Source organism: Hemitrygon akajei, chromosome 8 (genome assembly GCF_048418815.1).
Source record: "Hemitrygon akajei chromosome 8, sHemAka1.3, whole genome shotgun sequence".
Lineage (NCBI taxonomy): Eukaryota > Metazoa > Chordata > Chondrichthyes > Myliobatiformes > Dasyatidae > Hemitrygon > Hemitrygon akajei.
This window is the reverse complement of record NC_133131.1, coordinates 42,605,755-42,621,574: the sequence shown is the minus strand read 5'-3', so window position 1 is coordinate 42,621,574 and position 15,820 is coordinate 42,605,755. Positions and strand designations below refer to the sequence as shown.

The following is a 15,820-nucleotide window of genomic DNA, read 5'->3' as shown; positions in this document are numbered from 1 at the left end:
TCTGTGTTGTGTTGCTGTGTGACTCTATGACTCTGAATCCGTGTTGATTCAACAACACCAGGTGCCAAGCGCCATTGTTTTATTAGCAGCACAAAGAAACAGAGTCTCTCTGGCTGAGTTGACAGAAACGTCACCTCCAAATCAAAGGACAGTGAGCATCAATTTCCCTCCTATGTACACAAGCTCAGCTGACACATCAATGCCACCCTGAAGTATAATTCACTGCATAGGCTCCTGACGAACAGGGATAAATCTGTCTATTCACAGTGTTGGGAGAAATTCAGCATCCACCCAAAGGGTCGAGAGATCTCCTCAATCTTGGGACCAATATTCTTCAAAAAACTTTCTCCAGATTAACTATCATTTATGATAAAAAAAGCTGCCATATATTTCCTTATTTCTTTACAACATAGAACAAGGCCATTTCTGCCAATCAGGCTGGTGCCAGCAATTCTACTCCTCATTAATGTTTCCCATAGAGTCGTAAGTTCATGGAGATATACAATATGAAATCTGGCCCTTCAGCTCTCCAAGTTCACCCTGATCATCAGCCAACCATTTCCACCCTCATCAAAAGTTTTGTTTCCCCTCTGTCCTCATCAACACCCTGCTGGATTCCTACACCTACCTGCATTCTAGGTCCAATTTGGAGTGGTCCACCAGCGTGTCTTTGAGACATGGAGAAAACGTGGAAGTCAGGATTGAATCTGAGTGCCAGGAGCAGTTTTACCAATTGCTCCACCGTATCACCAATAATTGCAGCGAAAACTATAACTGATGGCTTTGGGATTTCTATCTGTGATGTGACGAGAGTGATGTTTGATACAATAAACTATTTTCAGACCTACCTGTTGGAAACTACTGATTTTTTAAAAATAGTACTTTTTATAAGATTTGTACTTTTTAAACAAACTTATGTATTTTCCCCACTCACTGGCAGAAAATGGTATAGCAGCTAAACTAATGGTTTATCACCTTTCTCAGTTTTCATTGGCCAAGTATTAGCACATTACCCATGTGATGTAATTGTTTTAATTATGTAGCCTGTTAACTAATTCATTCCAATTCAAGGGATTTCCCTTACCTTATCCATAAAAGTGGATTTTTCTGAAGCACCATTTGTCTTACACCCCTTACCATAGATTCTCAGCTCTTTATTTAGTTTGCTTAATATTTGTATGTTTGTTTGCACTCCAAAATAAACCGCAACCTTGGAATCACAACTGCTCGTCATTCCTTACTCACGGAAGAACCCTACTTGGCCAAGTAGGCCAAGGATCCAACTGATCCGAAGGACTCGTCAGAAAGATATAACAGTAAACCAGGCAGGAAGTGATGTAAGATGGACAAAGGTAAAGACCTACCACATTAAAAGGGCTGCTGAAAAACAGGAGTATAATTTTACATCTGTGAGCTTCAGAATAATCAAAAAATTATCGGTGCTTGATTCAAGGTCCTTCTGCAGTTTGGTGATATAAAGCAGATCAGATAGCTCAAGGTCTGGAGATGATCAATGCTTTCAGGCCCTTACCAGTCCTGTCCGGCTTGGTCTGCCTCCAACAGAAGATGCCACCGAGCTGACGGAGCTTATGGATGAACTGCTAGGGCTCTGCGTCAAGGCCGAGACTCCCATGGCCATCCGCTTGCTCTTTTTGGTCTTGGCTGGAGTCGTGGAAGGGAAGCCAATCCGCATGACCTTGTGAATGGGAGCAAAGAGACCGAACTTGGGTGGGCACTGGAAGTATCTGTCAGGTACAGAAGAGAATCATCAGATCCAGCTGCTCAACGCAAGGTATAGAACTGTCTATAAAGAGTTACGAAATCTCCACGATGAAACACATAACCATCTGGGGCTGTGGATGGGGCTTAAGAGGTGTCTAACTGAAATGTTTATTGCAATAGGAGAGAGGGCAAATGGAGTCAAATCTCAAAATTCAGCTATTTAGCATGCCTTAGTGAGCGGAAGGTTACACAAGCAAATCTGCTCTGCTCCGTACATATAGGAAATCAATCAATGATTCTCTCAATAGCTGTAACATTTGTGCTTCCAGCTAAATACACCAATTAGTCTTTTACAAAATGTAACCCACAGCTAAACCAATTTAATAGCTAGGGACAAGTTTTCACGACAAATGCAGCGTCAATTTTTTGGTGCATTGGTTAGGAATATTGTAGAAAAGCAGGTAAGATCTTTCTCTCTTATCCTAGATTAGGTTTTTCCATGTCATGTAAGATCAGCATTGGCAGGCTTCTATGGTTCTGCAATAAAAAGCTAATTGCTCACGTAAAGTTTGAGGAGACACAACTGGGAAAAGGGGGAGTGGATAAGTCAAGAGGATGGCTTTATATTGTGGCATACATATTTCGGAGTTGGGCTTGTAAAAGACACTCCGATGGTGAGTTTGCATGCACTGATCATTTTGTTGTAGTATCGCTCTGTGCTGGTGAGGAAAATGAGACACTGAACATCGGGAGGTCAGCAAGAAGCTTCGTTACCTTGTGCCAGCAACAGCTCCGTCATTTTTACCCAGAGGCTCATCCAGCTCAACCCCACACCATTCGCCCTTCGCAAAGTCCGTCTCTCCCACGTACTTCACCACTCCAGTTTTGGTTCCACCCACCTGCAAAAAAAAGATAAAAAACATTCAAGTAAGTAAGAAGTTCCGGCACCAGGTTAGTACAGCCCTAATGCTGCTAAAGCAACACTTGCCAAATAACCTGTGTGATCCTGAAATCTAATGGTAACATTGTGGTCTCATGTCCCATAAACCATGATGCTTTCCAATCAAACGTTGCCTTTAATTGGTCACTCAGATCTGCTTACAGCGGCACTACATCGCTGTAGTTGTTTTACAGATCTAGAGTTGGATTTAACAATCAAAAACCCAGCAGTGAGCTCAGTTCAGAACACGCACACGCACACGCGCACACACACACACACACACACGCACACGCGCACACACACACACACACACCCCTCCCCCCCCCCTTCAATACTGTGGGCCAAACTCTTCATCCTAGAAATAGAAACATAGAAAATAGGTGCAGGAGTAGGCCATTTGGCCCTTCAAGCCTGCACCGTCATTCAGTATGATCATGGCTGATCATCCAACTCAGAACCCTGTACCTGCTTTCTCTCCATACCCCCAATCCCTTTAGCCACATGGACCATATCTAACTTCCTCTTAAATATAGCCAATGAACCAGCCTCAACTGTTTCCTGTGGCAGAGAATTCCACAAAGTCACCATTCTCTGTGTGAAGAAGTTTTTCCTCATCTCGGTCCTAAAAGGCTTCCCCTTTATCCTTAAACTGTGACCCCTCGTTCTGGACTTCCCCAACATCGGGAACAATCTTCCTGCATCTAGCCTGTCCAATCCCTTTAGAATTTTATACGTTTCAATAAGATCCCCCCCTCAATCTTCTAAATTCTAGTGAGTATAAGCCTAGTCGATCCAGTCTTTCTTCATATGAAAGTCCTGCCATCCCAGGAATCAATCTGGTGAACCTTCTTTGTACTCCCTCTATGGCAAGAATGTCTTTCCTCAGATTAGGGGACCAAAACTGCACACAATACTCTAGGTGCGGTCTCACCAAGGCCTTGTACAACTGCAGTAGAATCTCCCTGCTCCTGTACTCGAATCCTTTTGCTATGAATGCCAACATACCATTTGCCTTTTTCACCACCTGCTGTACCTGCATGCCCACTTTCAATGACTGGTGTACAATGACATCCAGGTCTCGTTGCACCTCCCCTTTTCCTAATCGGCCACCATTCAGATAATAATCTGTTTTCCTGTTCTTGCAACCGAAGTAGATAGCCTCACATTTATCCACATTAAAATTGCATCTGCCATGAATTTGCCCACTCCCCTAACCTATCCAAGTCACCCTGCATCCTCTTAGCATCCTCCTCATAGCTAACACCACCTCCCAGCTTCATGTTAGCTGTGATGACCTGAGGAAGTCCTGAGAATTAAGGATGTCAACTGCTTCCTTCCATAGATGCTGCCTGACCTGCTTGTCTGCATTGCTCCAGATTTCCAGCTTCTGCAGTCTTTCTTGTGTCTCCTGTGAGCTCAGTTTATAAAGTTCTTGGAAAGGGAGAGGAGGCAAGCAAATGAGCACGGGTAAGGAGGGGAAAGTGTTTACAAGACCATCTGAGACTGCAGCCTCAGCTTACAAAGTTTTGTAAGTTATCATCATATTGGTTATCCTTAACTTAAGGGCTAGAGAGTGTGCCTACATTCCAAAAATATTTCTAGCACGAATGCTAGGAGATGGGCTGTTATGTTGAAGTTGTAGAAGACATTGGTGAGGCCTAATCTGGAGTATTGTGTGCAGTTTTGGTCACCTCCCTACAGGAAAGATGTGGAGGTGGGGATGAGTTTGCTGGCTCTCCAGTTGGGTGAGCTCGAATAAGCTACGCTGCAGACTGTTACATCAAAGCAGCGAGCTGGTCTCCCTTCTCGCTATGGAAGGGGTGACACACCCCTCTCCCTTGTTAGTGAGAGAGAGAGAGAGCCTGTGTTATGGACTGTAGTTTTGATGGACCTAGATCATGGTCTCTCTGGGGGCTTTGCTATTGCAAAGTGGTGGGGGGGGGGACCTGATACTTCCTGCTGGAACAAATGGGTGAGGGGGCAAGTTGCTGCTTTCTGTTGTTGGTGCATGGCAAGGAGAAGAGCTGCCTTTGGGGTTCTAATGTTGCTCTGTCATTCATTCTTTGCAGTTTTCTTCTGTTTCGTGGATCTCTGCGGAGAGTAAGAATTTCAGGTTGTACACTGTCTACATTCTCTGATATTAAATGGAACCATTGAAGAGTACAGAAAAAATGTTTCTGGGACTGGAGGACCTGCACTATAAGGAAAGATTGAATAGGTTAAGACTTTATTCCTTGGAATGTAGATGATTGAGGGGAAATTTGATAGAGGTATACAAAATTATGAGGGGTATAGATAGGGTAAATGCAAGCAGGCTTTTTCCACTGATGTTGGGTGGGACTGCAGCCAGAGGTCATGGGTTAAGGGTGAAAGATGAAAAGTTTAAGGGAAACATGAGGGAAAACTTCTTCACTCAGAGGTTGTGAGAGTGTGGAATGAAATGCCAGCGCAAGTGGTGCATGTGAACTTGATTTTAACATTTATGAGAAGTTTGGATAGGTACGTGGATGTTAGGCATATGGTCCTGCTGCAGGTCGATGGGAGTAGACAGTTTAAAAGCTTTCATCATAGACTAGATGGGTTGAGTGGCCTGTTTCTGTGCTGTACTTTTCTAAGACTCCAATATAATTGCTTCTTGGAGGTTGTCCAATTTACCAGCTTGTCCTTTTACCACCAAGTCTGCCTCATTATCATTGCAGGGATATTCCACATCAAATTAGCACGTCGACTGATGCTCATTGTGGATCACTCCCAAATAACTAAACAAGATGAGAAAATCATTCAGGGGCCCACATCTCTATGTGCTACTCTGGATTTCCAGCTTCTGCAGAATCTCCTGTGTTTGAGCTCATTTCTATGGTAGTCCCCGACAAGTCTGAAACTCAGCCACTTGCATACTTGCCCTTCTTTAACAGCTGAGAATTGGTAAAACATGCACAGAGGTAAACTGGCCAGTCTCAATGTCTGTGTGGTGCTTTTGCAGAAAATTGTAACTTAGTAAGTTCTGGATTCACAAAGGAGCAAATCAAAGATTATGTACTATGTAGATGCTGAGAAAGTGAGCATGAGAAAATTTGCGACCCTTATAAATCATCGAAAAGGTGTATTCTTGTGAATCAGAATTTGAGTTCTCTGCATTGTGGGCTCAATTGCAGTGCTAAGGAGGAGAGCATTGATTTTACGATCTAGCATTACGCCACGTCACAGCTGCAGTCAGCTCATGGTAGACGGTGTGAGTGTCTGTCCTGGCACTGACCTTCACCAGGAGGAACAGCAGAAATGGCACAAATCATTTGGGTAGGAAAATGTCTCCCACAAATGAGTATAATTTATCGAGAACCAAGACAATATGAGAGAAGAAAAGCAGCTTGAAATATCACCGGTGCGCACTGAATATACCAAAGTTAACAAAGATATTTTATGCAACACACACAAAATGCTGGAGGAACTCAGCAGGCCAGGCAGCTTCTATGGAAAAAAGTAAGTAGTCGACATTTTGGGCTGAGACCCTTCATCGGGACTTTATGGTTGGGTTGAGTTGTTTTCCAATCTTGGCAATTTACTTGCAAATGTTTTGTCACCATGTGAGGAGACATTGTTGCTGGGCTGTTGATCGTGGCGTATCCTCCGAATGCTCAGCCTTTATATACTTTATCTGGTTGGAAGCCATTTCGGAAACTCAGTTGTGATGTGAGGAGGAAATCTTGTCGCTGATTGGCTGTGTGGCGAACTCCATGCATTGCGGTCTGGAATTTTGCTGGCATCAGCTCACAAATAGGCTCGAGGTTCAAGGATTGTTTATAAAATTGTTCCCGCGCTTCTAGGAATTCTCTTGCAGGCCGCGTGTTTGCTTGCACCTTGACTTTCACTGATGCCCAGTCAAATTTGTGCCCCTCTCGATCTTCATGGGTAGAGACTCCGGAGAGTTGGTCATGCCACTTCACAGTCAGTTGACGTTCATGGATCCTTGAGGATAGTTTTCTCCCAGTTTGACCAACGTAATATTTGCTGCAGTCCCCACATTGGATTTTGTAGACCAGGTTGGTCTTGTCTAATAGCTTGGTTCATTTTATTGCCGTCACATTATTCCTATGCAGCATAATTCCACCGTCAAGAGAGAGATTTATTGCCTCCACTTCAGTATGTTTTTGCTTGCCTTTTTTAATGTTTCTGTGGAGATTGCTCAGTGAAAATCCAACCAGCTCACGTGTTACTGAGGAGCATTTAATTAATGCAAGGTGTTCCCAGCATTGCATTTTGGGGCAAGATTTCTCATAACAAGACACCCATCAAGTACAGTTTTCATTTCCACTTTCCACTGAACCCTTTTATTGGTGCACATGAGTAGGTTAAATGATCAGGATAATCAACACCCTGGTCCAAGGAGATCAAAGTCAAAGTCGAGTTGCTTGTACAGGTGCAATGAAAATCTTAACTTGCAGCAGAACCACAGGTACATAGCATCATTTAAGCAGCATTCACAAGAAAAACAAAATTAATCATAAATTCTACACATTTTTTTTACATGAAAACAATTAGAAAAATAGAAGATTATCATGGGGATAAATATGATATCATTTCTCTCCCCAGTTACTCTGAAAAGAGAAAAAACAAGGTTGGAAAATAATGGAGGTGCAAGGGGTTAAATAAAAATTCCCTCCAGAAAATGTTTACATTCAAACAAAACATATTTTAAGCCAGGGAATGTGGTGTATCATTTTAAAATGTTATGTGCTTGTTATAAAAGCTGTAAAATATAATTTTTTATGTCATTAAGCAATTAATTAATAATTCCTAGTCACCAGAGGGTGATTTCTTCAAGTTCATCTGCGAAACAGTTTAAATTATTTTCCTTAATGCCTCTTCTTTTCAAGGTGGCTGGGGTCCTGTTGGAGTCCATGATCTACAGCCGCACTCAAACTGCAGTTCTCTACGGTGGTGATTTTCGCTCTCAGAGCTCGCCGAGCAACCTAGCATTTTCGATATCTGGAAGATGTTTGCCTTCGGGGAGTGGCCTTGTGTGGCCCTGTGGGTGACCCTATTCCTCGCCCATGTCCCTCGGGGGAGATCGGAATATTGAGAGAGCGAGTGTGGCTGTCGGAGGCCTCTGGACTTGAGCAATCGCCCTCTCTCTCTCTCTCTCTCTCTCTCTCTCTCTCAATCACTCAATGGTGAGGGAGAGTTTGCTGCTCGGGGGAACTCACAACTAAGCTGCACTGCTGACTGTAACGTCAAAACAGTGAGCCGTTGGCCTCCCCTCTCGCTGTGGAAGGAGTGATAACCCCTCTCTCCATTGTTAGTGAAAGAGAGCCCGGGGGATGTCGAACTGTTGGATGAACAGTGGTTTTTTGATGGTCTCCAGTTCATGGTCTCTTTGGGGCTTTGCTAATGAGTGGTGGGGGGCTGATGCTTTCTGCTGGGGGGAGAAATGGAGAAGGAGAAGGGGAGGGTTAATGCTTTGCTGCTGCTTGTGCATCAGAGGGGAGGCTTTAGGGTTCTAATGTTTTTCTTCTGTTTAATGGATGTCTGTGCAGAGTAAGAATTTCAGGTTGTGTACTGTATACATTCTCTGATATTAAGTGGAACCATTGAATAAAGCAAATTCCAGAAACCAACAGGGAGGTTGGAGAGAGAAGGTATTTTCTACATGTATCTCTCCCTCTGTTGTTTACCCAAGATTGCCTTCTTGATTACATGAGTCATTGAGCCTTCATTAGCAGTGGCTAGCAGGGAGGTGCCGTAGTTGACATGGATCAGTTGGGCTGAAGGGCCTGTTTTTATGCTGTCTTACTCTATGCTTCCATTTTTGAGAGTAAATTTCACTCTTTGCTTGCAAACCCTCAGGCAATAGCCAAGAAATGCTACAACCCAAAAGGAATTATTTAAAAAAAAATAAATTGTGTTACAGCTGAAAATCTAGTTAACTCATTGTACTGCACTTTTGCCCTCTTTGAGAGCAAAATGTCCATTGGGTAATTCATCACATTGATTTTTTTATGGCTGGAGTTCCACTCTCCCTAAGATTACACCTCCCTCCACCCAAGATAAAACTCCCCCAAAGGCTGTCAGTTCAACATTGGTCTGCAGTGAGGTGTTCAGTTTCACTAGTCTGAAAACAACAGCCTCTATTTACTCACAGGAACACAGACTTTACGAATCTGATTTCCTCGGGATTTAGAAAAAATCAATTTCTTTGTCTTCCCTGGAGAGCTGTAACCACCTGTAACCTCAAATACAGCTTCACGTGTACCTTAAAGTTGGGGTTATGGTCATTGTTGGCTTCCTGAGCTCAGACTACCTGCTACGAGTCAGTTTGCTGCTCACTGTAACACACTGGAGACCATCCAATTGTACAGGCAAGGAGAGAGGACTTCATACACAAGACCAGACTGAATATGTATGGCGCATGCCAACCCATAGTGTTGGCTCCTCTAATGTTCAGGTTGAACTTCCATTTTTCCCGGGCTTTCCCAGGCAGGAGTACCTGGACAATCGCTGGAGACTCCTTCACAAAAAACATTCCTCCTGCGGGCTTTCTCCCTTACTGCAGTATCCATTCATCCACACACAACAGTCCTTCGCACAGAGGAGATTTCCTTATATTGCGGTTCCACCCTTCGAGAGCCACAGTAAAAATTCACAGAGGCAGTGTTACAGAGAAACTATTGTGGGAATCTGTAGCACATCGATAGTGAATGTTGCAATGAAATGAGCTGTGTGCATTGTAACACTGGAAACATGGCGACTCTACTCCGTGAGCATCACAATTGGCATTAGCTCATTAAATGACATTCACAGACTCTGTTTGGGTGCCTCACAACCCTGTCCCAATGTTAAAAGCACAGAGTAAAGCAGGTTCCAGCCTAAAGCACCTGGTGTGTCAGCCAGCTCCATCACAGCGACAACCTACCCCACCATCAAAGACATCTTCAAGAAATGGTGGCACAAGATGGCAGCATCCATCATTAAGGACCCTCACCACCTCAGACCCTTCCCACTACTGCAATTGGAGAGGAGGTATAGGAGCTTGAAGACCTCAGCTTTTCCCTCTCCACTATCAGACTTCTGAACAGTCTATGAGTCCATGAACACAACCTCATTGTACCCCCTTTTGAACTTTTTGACAACTTATTTATTATAACTTATAGTGATTCTTATGGCTTGCACTGTACTGTTACTGTAAAACAACAAATTTCTTGACACATTTTAGGGATAATAGACCTCATTCTGATGCTGATTTTATGTGTTGGAAGTGGATGTGACACGTGTTGTTGTTCTTGTTCCTTTGTGCTGTTTCTTTTAGCATTTTTGTCTGTTCTTTTTTTTATATATGAGGCCAAGTTCAATGCTCAACCCAGCACGGATGGAAAACATGCAAGGAGCTGGCCAGATTCGAACCCAGGATCACTTGCCTCCGAGTCCAGTGCTGATGCCACTATACCACCGGCCAGGGATGAAATCACAAGTAGCTGGCATTTATGCAGACATCAGCATTTTACTCAGAGGGTGAAGGAAACATGGATGACAGCAGAACTACAGCAACCACTCAGGAAAAAAAACACAAAATAATTTCTCCAAAAATTAAGTGAAGAATTGCTGCATTGAGTCACAAGAGACTGCAGATGGTGGAAATTGGAACAATGCTCTAAATGCTGGAGGAACCAAACAGGTCAGGAAGCATCTACAGAGGGAATAAGGGTCTCAACTCAAATCATCAACTGTCCATTCCCCTCCATAGATGCAGTCTGACCCAATGAGTTCCTCCAGCATTTTGTGTGCTGCTAAAGGAGAATCACTTACAAGTTATGTACATAACATCAATTCTGTCACTTTTAGAAGCAGGTCCACCAAGCTGGATGGACATTGCAATACCCCAGTTTCAGAACTGTAAGATTATAGAATATTTACAATATATTGGGAGACAATATGACCCACTACGTCTGTGCCAGTTTCATAAACTATCTAGCTAAACCCACCTTCCAACACTTGGCCTGTGACCATACAGGTCAGGGTATTTGAAGTACACAGTCAAGGACTGTTCAAATGTGATGGAGGGTTTATGTTTATGGCAACAGGTTCTGTTACCATTTCTCCTCTAATCCCACCAAAAACTACTTTAAATCCTCTGCTGAAATAGACTCTTACCAGATACTCCAAGTACCCTCTCCTCCCCCATAATTTTATATTCTTCAATAGATCTCCTCTCAGCTTCATTGCAAAGAAAACAATCCTGGTTTATCCCATCTTTTTTCACAACTACAGTGTTGCATTTCTCTCAGTGTCATTGTGAATCTCCTCTGTACCCTGTCCAGAGATTGCCTTAGCAGGCAGGATTAAGGAAAATCCCAAGGCATTCTACAAGTATGTAAAAGAAGAGGACCTATCAAGTGTGACAGTGGGAAAGTGTGTATGGAACTGGAGGAAATAGCAGAGGTATTTAATGAAAACTTTACTTCAGTATTCATTATGAAAAAGGATCTTGGTGATTGTAGTGATGACTTGCAGCAGACTGAAAAGCTTGAGCATGTAGATATTAAGAAAGAGGATGTGTTGGAGCTTTTGGAGAGCATCAAGTTGGATAAGTCACTGGGACCTGATGAGATGTATCCCAGGCTACTGTGGGAGGGGAGGGAGGAGATTGCGGAGCCTCTGGCGATGATTTTTGCATCATCAATGGGGACAGGAGAGGTTCTGTAGGATTGGAGGATTGTGGTTGTTGTTCCCTTATTAAAGAAAGTGAGTAGAGATAGCCCAGCAAATTATAGACCAGTGAGTCAATGGTTGGTAAGTTGATGGAGAAGATCCTGAGAGGTAGGAGTTTTGAACATTTGGAGAGGTATAATATGATTAGGAGTAGTCAACATGGCTTTGTCAAGGGCAGGTCGTGCCTTACGAGCCTGACTGAATTTTTTGAGGATGTGGCTAAACACATTGATTAAGGAAGAGCAGTAGACGTAGTGTATATGGATTTCAGCAAGGCATTTGATAAGGTACCCCATGCAAGGCTTATTGAGAAAGTAAGGAGGCATGGGATCCAAGGGGACATTGCTTTGTGGATCCAGAACTGGCTTACCTACAGAGGCAAAGAGTGGTTGTAGATAGGTCATATTCTGCATGGAGGTCGGTCACCAGTGGTGTGCCTCAGGGATCTGTTCTGGGACCCCTACTCTTCGTGATTTTTATAAATGACCTGGATGAGGAAGTGGAGGGATTGGTTAGTAAGTTTGCTGATGACACAAAGGTTGGAGGTGTTGTGGATAGTGTGGAGGGCTGTCAGAGGTTACAGTGGGACATTGATAGGATGCAAAACTGGGCTGAGAAGTGGCAGATGGAGTTCAACCCAGATAAGTGTGAAGTGGTTCAGTTTGGTAGGTCAAATATGATGGCAGAATATAGTATTAATGGTAAGACTCTTGGCAGTGTGGAGGGTCAGAGGGATCTTGGGGTCCGAGTCCATAGGACAGTCAAAGCAGCTGCGCAGGTTGACTCTGTGGTTAAGAAGGCATACGGTGTATTGGCCTTCATCAATCGTGGAATTGAATTTAGGAGTCGAGAAGTAATGTTGCAGCTATATAGGACCCTGGTTAGACCCCACTTGGAGTACTGTGCTCAGTTCTGGTCGCCTCACTACAGGAAGGATGTGGAAGCCATAGAAAGGGTGCAGAGGAGATTTACAAGAATGTTGCCTGGATTGGGGAGCATGCCTTATGAGAACAGATTGAGTGAACTTGGCCTTTTCTCCTTGGAGTGACGGAGGACGAGAAGTGACCTGATAGAGGTATATAAGATGATGAGAGGCATTGATCATGTGGATAGTCAGAGGCTTTTTCCCAGGGCTGAAATGATTGCCATAAGAGGACACAGGTTTAAGGTGCTGGGGAGTAGGTACAGAGGAGATGTCAGGGGTAAGTTTTTTACTCAGAGAGTGGTGAGTGCGTGGAATGGGCTGCCGGCAACAATGGTGGAGGCGGATACGATAGGGTCTTTTCAGAGACTTTTGGATAGGTACATGGAGCTTAGTAAAACAGAGGGCTATAGGTAAGCCTCGTAATTTCTAAGGTAGGGACATGTTCAGCACAACTTTGTGGGCCGAAGGGCCTGGATTGAGCTGTAGGTTTTCTATGTTTCTATGTAATGCTGTGAGCAGAATGTATACCCATATACATTTTTAAACAACATTGATCTATGTTATTATTAATGATTTGAGGATGGACACTTCAAGGAACAGTGCTCAGGATGGTGGTGAATAATGGTAGTTCAGGTTGAGGCATTTGATGTTGCGGTGCTCACTGAACTTGGAAATTAGTTTGCAGATGTTTCATCTCCAGTCAAGGTGACATCCTCACTGCGCAGTTGTTGGTGTTTCTCTCTGGGAGTGCTCGCGTTTATATAGTACCCTCCCCACCCTGTTCGGAACACCAACAACTGCGCAGTGAGGACGTCACCTTGACTGGTGATGAAACGTCTGCCAGTTAATTGCCAAGCTCAGCGAACACCGCAACACCAAAGGAATAATGTTCTTCCTAACAATTTATAATGGTTTATACTTCAATCTTGCCCCACAATTGTCCTTTATTTTGACCGATATACCCTCTATTATTGTAATACATCATTACTTTACACTGCAGTGATCATTTCTTTCAGCCAATATCATTGGTCCCCTCCTTTTTAATCTCTCTCTCTCTCTTCCCCCCATCAGAAATCTCTGAAACCTGAAAGCTTCCAGTCCAGTTTTCTATAATGCTGAAAGTTTATAATTCCATTTGTCCATCAACTCTGCTGCTCTCCTCGAACAGATATACCGTTAAACACGATCAGTCTCGTATTTCCTTTTTTTATAGCCCTTTGTTCCCTGCCATCCAAACTTGCTAATTTTCAGCCTTTTCTCTCTTCCCACTGAGACTCACTGCCCAACTGGTTTAAACCGCCCTCAACAACCTTGCTCCTGACGTTAATGGTAAGGATATTGGTTGAAGTCCTTTGGAAATACATCAGGCCTATACAGGCCCAGTGCTCCTGGAATCTAAAGTCCTCCCTCATGCACCATCTCCCTATTCACACATTCATCTGTGCTATCTCTCTGTTTTTACATTCAAAGTTCATTTATCATCAAAGTAGGTATACGTTATACAACCTTGAGATACGTCTCCTAAACCAGAAGAAAGAAACCCAAAAGAATTCATTAAAAAAATGAAGTTTCAAACACCCAATGTGCAGAGAAATTTTAAAAAAATCATGCAAACAATAAACACAAGCAAATAGGGTTCTGAACTGGAGTCCCCAAAGAGTCTGTCCGAGCTGAACCAGCCCGTCCCTCAACTCGGGCCCTAGCATCCTGAGCTTTTCAATCTGGCCTGGCACCTAAATTGTCATCCAAACATCACTTCAATACGCTCTGGGGCCTGAACCCTGCTGCCTGGATTCGGCCTGTACCCAACCTTTCCAACCTGGCAAGTGGCAACAGACATCCTGCGATCCCTCTTCCCTTCTTAAATCTCTTCGATAATTCCTCACCATTAATGTTAAGAGCAAATATCCGATACAGAGCAAGGCACCCTCAGATCTCTTCGACCAACTGCCTGCTCTTTTATTTGACTGGCTGATCTTTGCTGGCATTCTTGAGCAATGGGATCACCTCCTCTTGAAACTCACAGCCTCTCAGATGAACAGTGACAATATCAGTTGTTGTACAATCTCCAAAGCACTGAACTTGGCCTCCCCCCAACTCAAGGGCAGCAATGGAGATGCATGAGTTAGCACGATTGCATTACAGCTCCAGGGGCCTAGGTTCAATACTGTCCTCTGCTGCCATCTGTGGGGAGTTTTCATGATCTCCCTGTGGCTGTGGGCCCTGGTTTCCTCCCATATCTCAGGGATGTGCTGGTTAGTTAAGTGTCTAGGAAAATCAACTGCTTGTGTACATAAGAGGTAAAAAGAATCAAAGGCGAGTTGATGGACTCATGAAAGACAGAACTGGTTGCAGGGGTAAGTGGAGACAAGCGCAGGGAAATGAGGGGTAGGGTAACATAATTACTGGAAATGTACATAATTCACAACCACTGACATTGAGTTGGGGTTTCACTTTAACAGGCTGGTCTGACGTGATGACGTAATTACATAAAGGTTTTTTGGTGTTCAATAAGTGAGTTGCCACGGCTTTTCTGAGACATAGAATGCCTCCACAATTTTATTTGCGAAAACCTACAATGGGATTGTTCTGCTGGGCAGGGGTGGGTTGTCCATGGTCTCTTTCTGGGTTGCAATAAGTAAGAAGGTGACCGCTTGTCCAGGACCTACAAATGGTCTGGACTTCCTGCGTAGCACAGGATAGACATCCCAGGGCTATGAGAAACCAGAATAGTTGCTCTTCATCTTTCTGCACCACCTCCCTCCCCCTGCACTGTCAAATCTCCCGCTACCTGCTGCTTGCATTTGCAGAACATTTCTGCATTAAGTCAGCTGACATACAAAGACCTGCCAGTTCATGCTGACAGGAATTACGTAGTAACCAGTTCTAGTTAGCTCCCTAATTAACTGTCCGAATGCCATGAGGAAGGCATTTATTTATCAGATCACATCGGTTTACAGTCACCTACACCAGGTAGTAATGAACACAATAAATATAGAAAAGATCTCAAAATAACAGGTAGTGCAAAGAATTTAGTGCAGTCTGAAGCAGCGAAAAAAGAAATGGTGGGAGACAACAACAGAATTAATTACAGAGGTAGAATTAAGAGTGTGAGAACGTGGCAGCACCACCAGGAATTCAACAAAACAAAGTCTCTGTTAAAGTCGACGCTAATCACTGAATTTTAGAAAGAGGGCAGGCTCCTAAACCCCTTAAAATTATCCCAGTGATCATAGGCCTAAATATCATAATCTATGGAAGCAGTGGTCCAGGGCACAATCGTGCATCTCTTGTTGGTTTTAAAAACCAACATGTCCCCAGTGATAATAGAAAGGAGCCGTGGAAACTGATCAGATTGTAACTTTATATATGAATCATTACTGATCCTACTCAGGAGAGGCCCAGGCATCAAACTTGCTTGAGATGGAAATACATTTCAAAACGTCTGAGGAGCAAGCTTGTGGAGATGAGTGGCCAACACTTGCTCTAATGGATACATTCATTTTCCTCTTCGGAGAATAATTTAATTA

The 15,820-nt window shown here is 43.6% G+C and overlaps 1 protein-coding gene across 5 annotated transcripts in view; it reads right to left on the bottom strand.

Moving 5' to 3' along the window:
• The window catches only part of clip2 (CAP-GLY domain containing linker protein 2), a 166,467-nt gene that overhangs the window by 64,361 nt on the left and 86,286 nt on the right, over positions 1-15,820 (bottom strand). For all 5 annotated transcript variants that reach the window (XM_073053695.1, XM_073053694.1, XM_073053696.1 and 2 more), the window contains 2 exons: positions 2,497-2,621; positions 1,532-1,745 (listed from right to left, as the gene is read on the bottom strand). In XM_073053695.1, the coding sequence (XP_072909796.1) occupies positions 1,532-1,745; positions 2,497-2,621 (339 nt within the window). The remainder of the gene's footprint in view (positions 1-1,531; positions 1,746-2,496; positions 2,622-15,820) is intronic.